Here is a 4834-nt window from a genome sequence, read left to right as displayed (position 1 = left end):
CCCCGAACTTGTTATTTTGGGGCAAATAGACCCTTTAACCTATTTGTGACCTATAATTGCAGGTCACCAAAAATTCTGGCCAACTCCGGCGATCGTCCGGCGAAGTTCCGGCAAATGGTCCTCCACACAATTTAATTTGTTGATAAAAAAAAAAAAGAAGAAAAAGACACCACCCATTGAAATCAGACTTCCACAGCTCAGATGGTTTTGTGTTGTTTGCCGGAACTTCGCCGGACGATCGCCGGAGTTGGCCAGAATTTTTGGTGACCTGCAATTATAGGTCACAAATAGGTTAAAGGGTCTATTTGCCCCAAAATAACAAGTTCGGGGGCCTAATTGAAACTTTTTATTGTTCGAGGGCCTAATTGCACAATTGATTATAGTTTGAGGGTCTATTTGACCCTTATCCCTTTTATTTTTAATAAAACTTACATGGACTCCAAATCAGCAAGGAACCGGCGCCATGTCATCAGGTAACCTAGAAAACCTATAAAAAGTTCTAAGTGGAAAAAAACAATGGTTTATGAATCTAAATATACGTTTTGAAAAATCAAGGTGCGACATGAATAATCATGAATGGTTCAAGGTGCGGAATGACACTTTAGCCTAATAATAATAATAATATGTATGGGCATTTTGGGCTTTATACTATTTATTCCCTTTCAATTCCCATGCATACCAAACATTGGAATTGAAATTTTCAGTAATTCTATTCCTGTAAACAAAATACTGAAATTTAAATTACCACTTTATTCCCACATTATTCATCTCCAATGGAATTACTATTTCTTTCCCACCTAATTCCCTCCCTCCAACCAAACACAAATTGGGACGAAGTGGATATTTATGAACAAAATGGATGAAAAGGGTACCATTGTTAGGGACAAGGCCCAATTGGTTCTATATATATATAGAAAAATCGCGATTTGCGACGGAATTAACTTTCGTTGCAAATTAATAACGGAATCGCGACGGAAAATAATTTCATCGCGAATTTTGGCGGATATAGAAAATAAAACCCGCAAAGTTTTGGCGGCAAAAAATTAAAACCCCAAAACCCCCATATCATTCAGGCATTCAGCCATCGCCCTCCATCCTCCAGCCCTAATTTGTGAAGATTGAAGACCCAGCCGAACGCCCCTTCCACTACAACCGCACAGCACACCACCACCACCGCCACCGTCGCTGACTGCACCGCGCATCTCCAGCACAGCAGCGACCTCGCACTTCCAGTACCGCCGCGGCCTCGCGCCTCTAGCTCACCGCGACCGCACACAGCGCACCGCCGTCGCCGTCTCCCACTCTCCAGACTCCCAGTCACCGGTCGACTTCAGTCGTTATCCGTCGTTCGTCGCCTAGTGGCCTTAAGTCATCGTCTGTCTCCACTTGCCGACCAAGTTCATAGGTTTCCACTTTTCCCTAATTTTCCTATTAATGTTTTTGCGATATTTCCCTAATTTCTCTAGTGTTGTTTTTGCCCTAATTTGTCCAAAGTAGTGTTGTATATGTACTATTGGAGCTTGTTTGGTCAGGTTGCAACTTTCTTAAGAAAGATCTTGATCTACTTTGGAATAAAGCTCTATACAGAGGAGTTTAATGGAAAAGTTAATTGTTTTTGTGATGGTTAAAATCAGTGCAGTATAAATGAGGTTTATTGAATTATCATGGTTGACATAATCAGCGGTAAGTTTAAAGGCAAGTGGAGGAGAGAGCTTTTAATTTTTTTTTTCAAGATCTCGGTGAGTTTTTTGACATGTAAATTTTGATAAGTTAACAACAAAAAAAGCCTATAAGATCATGAGAAGAGGTGTGGGTTCTTTTTTATTCTTTCCGATTGAAGTTTGTATAGTATAGTGTAAAATGCAATATGCATTCATTTGCTATTTTATTGATTTCTTCTCTTGGAATGAAGCATATTTATGTTACCTTGAATTTTTTCTGCTGTGTAGAGAAAGTGTGATCTTAAGCATCCCCCTGGTGATGAGATTTATCGAAGTGGTACCCTATCAAATGTTTGAGGTGTGTTTTCATGAACTTTCATTCTTTTGGTTTACTAGAACTTTACTCTCTAACCTACTAATGAGTAAGTCAATTGTACATTATATCCATAGCTTTTCTGCTGCTGTGTTTTTATTTTATTTTATTCTTTTAATATATAGATTTTTCCTTATACTTTGTGATGTAAAAACACTTAATTTGCCCTGGTCACCTGGTGTTTTGTTTTCAGGGTCAATTAATTTGTTTGTGGCTCTGATTAGGACATCTTAATGCGACTTAATTATGTTATGACATTGGAATGCACTCAACAGGTTGATGGCAAAAAGAATAAAGTTTATGGACAGAATCTTAGGTTTGCTGCTTGTGATTTCTCTCTGCTGTTGAAGGTCATGTTAAGCTAATCCTAGGTTTGCTGCTTGTGATTTGATTAAAAAGGGCAATCTTTTATTGTGGATTGAAACTAGTTATAATTACTTTATGCAAATATGATCTGTGTTTCCTTGTGACACATTGATCATATAAGTTCCACATGAGTGTATGTTTCTTATTCATAGCATTGCTTCAAACAAAAAGGCTGAGATTTTCTATAGGTAAATGTGACTAATTCTTATCATGCTACCCTCCAGTTTTTATCAGAATGCTAGACAAAACCAGACTGACTGTAAGTCTTTTTTTTCAAAAAAAAAAATTGGGGTAATTTATTTATTTATATTTGTTAAGATTTATTTGTGAAGTTTTGAATGTGCAAATCAAGCTAATATTTTTTTCCCTACTAGTTATCTACTTGTCTTACAACTGTTACAAGTACAGTTTCTCAATTATTTTGTACAAATTTGCCCTAATTTTAATGCAATGAAAATTGCTTGTAGTCATTGAATAAGCTAATCTAAATCAATTTCTTTTGTTTTTCTTCTTGGTTTTCATTTTTGTAGGTTGAAAATCCATGGCGTTTAAATTATGACATCAACATCTCGACGGCTGAAAATATGGGGCGTTTAAATTATGACATCAACATCTCGACGGCACGACAATGTTAATTTTGCAAATGTACAAGAAGATATTTAGAATTTGAAGGCTACTATTATATTGTTGTATAGATTTTGAATTGATTATTAGTACTTAGTAAAATATGAATTGATAATGTATTATTACTTGAGTGTAATGTGGATTGATAATATTTTAGGATTATGTTATATTTTAGAATTAATAGTGTTTTAGTATATCATTATAGTTTTATATTAATATTTTAGTATAAAAATGAATATTTTTGTTTTTTTTTTAATTTTTTAAAGTGTATTCGCGATTGTTGTACAAAGAACCGTCGTGGATACCCTATTTTTTAAAAAAATATTTCGCCGCCAAATTGCGACGGAATTATTCCATCTCAAATGAAGATACGACGAGCCGATACACGACGGAACGAATTCCGTCGCAAAACCCGATTCGCGACGAAATTTAGCTGTTTCGCGACGGAATTTTTCCGTCACGAATCACGAATTTTCTTGTAGTGAATATATATATATATATATATATATATATATATATATATATATATATATATATATTCATAGTACCATAACCATATGTGTAGAAAATGTGGATATAAATGTAGTATAAATTTAATTTGTCAAGTATGTGGCTAAATAAAAATTCGGTGTATTTTATTTTAGAGAGAATGAATTTATCAAGCATTGTATGTATCATGAAATCTTTTTGGGCAAATTTGGCATGTTATATTGATCAAAATTTCTTTCTTGTGAAATTGGTAGAAATTGATCCACTATGGAATTGTTGGTTGATAAAAGTTATGAAAAATGCTAAAGTGTGATTTTGGGCTATTGAACCTTTTTGTGATTATTTTGGAGCCTAAAATGCCACATTATATGTTAATCCGTATATTATAATTCTTAAAACTTATGGAAGATGTGGAAATATGTGTATTAGTGAACTTGATGAAATGTTTTGTCAAATTGGAGATTTGATGGCTTGGTTAAATAATACCTATATGTCGTGTGAGATTTTGGCAAATGTTATTTCATGGATAGTATATATATTACTATGAATTTTGAAAAGGATATATATAAATAAATTTTTTATGAAACAAATGATTTTGGAGCCTAAGGGCCGCATTTTATTTGATAAGGTTTTTTCAAACTTATGAAAGATATGGAATGTATTATGGAGTATTCAGTTTTATGCTAAATGCTAGGGCTATGCCCTGTATTGTGGAGTTGTTAGGTTGTACCTACCACTAGGGTCTTGGACCCGGTATTGTGGAGTACTCAGTAGGAACATACCACGAGTACTAGGGCACTAGGTTGTCCTGTTGGTTTGTGGAGTGGTTAGAAAAGGCTAGTTGTCGACCATAGGAACATACCACGGGTACTAGGGCACTAGGTTGTCCTGTTGGTTTGTGGAGTGGTTAGAAAAGTCTAGTTGTCGACCGACTTCTCAAGGAAGGGCAACTGGTCAGCTCCTGACTGAAACACCAAACCCCCTTTCTTCTTGGCCTGAAAAAGCCATTAGTCGGCTGACTTCGCGAGGAAAGGCGACTAGTCAGCTCGTGACAATAACTCCAACCCCATCATTTTCTTCTAATGCCTGAAAAGGACAGTTGTTGACCGACTTCTTAAGGAAGGGCGACTGGTCAGCTCTTGACTAAAACACCAACCCCCTTTCTCCTTGGCCTGAAAAGGCTAGTAGTGAACCGGCTTCGCGAGGAAGGGCGATTGGTCAGCCCCTGACAATAATTCCAACACCATCCTTTTTTATTCTAAGGCTTGAAAAGGCCAGTTGTCGACCGACTTCTCAAGGAATGGCGACTGGTCAGCTCCTG

General features: G+C 36.1%; 1 protein-coding gene across 6 annotated transcripts; it reads left to right on the top strand.

Annotated features, from left to right (window-relative positions):
- Positions 1-1059: 1059 nt before the first annotated feature.
- Positions 1060-3218, top strand: LOC116009711. Of its 6 annotated transcripts, none has more exons than XR_004096834.1 (4): positions 1060-1405; positions 1950-2019; positions 2310-2384; positions 2931-3218. XR_004096834.1 is itself a non-coding variant. In XM_031248832.1 (3 exons), exons 1-3 carry the CDS (start codon positions 1861-1863, stop codon positions 3033-3035), a joined length of 339 nt encoding a protein of 112 aa, XP_031104692.1. In that variant the 5' UTR covers positions 1060-1860; the 3' UTR covers positions 3036-3218. The 6 variants fall into 6 exon arrangements, 1 of the variants encoding a protein (XP_031104692.1); XR_004096835.1 differs by having other exon boundaries at positions 2228-2350; XR_004096832.1 differs by having other exon boundaries at positions 2228-2384.
- Positions 3219-4834: the final 1616 nt, after the last annotated feature.

This window comes from Ipomoea triloba, chromosome 2 (assembly GCF_003576645.1).
Source record: "Ipomoea triloba cultivar NCNSP0323 chromosome 2, ASM357664v1".
Taxonomy (NCBI): Eukaryota; Viridiplantae; Streptophyta; class Magnoliopsida; order Solanales; family Convolvulaceae; genus Ipomoea; species Ipomoea triloba.
The sequence above is the reverse complement of the archived record's forward strand: the minus strand, read 5'-3'. Positions and strand labels throughout refer to the sequence as shown.

Excerpts from the sequence above, each read along its gene's own strand:
- LOC116009711 (XM_031248832.1), top strand. The coding sequence starts at position 1,861 with ATGCAATATGCATTCATTTGCTATTTTATTGATTTCTTCTCTTGGAAT. Across the intron at positions 2,020-2,309 it reads TACCCTATCAAATGTTTGAG|GTTGATGGCAAAAAGAATAA; the intron begins GTGTGTTTTCAT and ends TGCACTCAACAG. Across the intron at positions 2,385-2,930 it reads ATTTCTCTCTGCTGTTGAAG|GTTGAAAATCCATGGCGTTT; the intron begins GTCATGTTAAGC and ends TCATTTTTGTAG.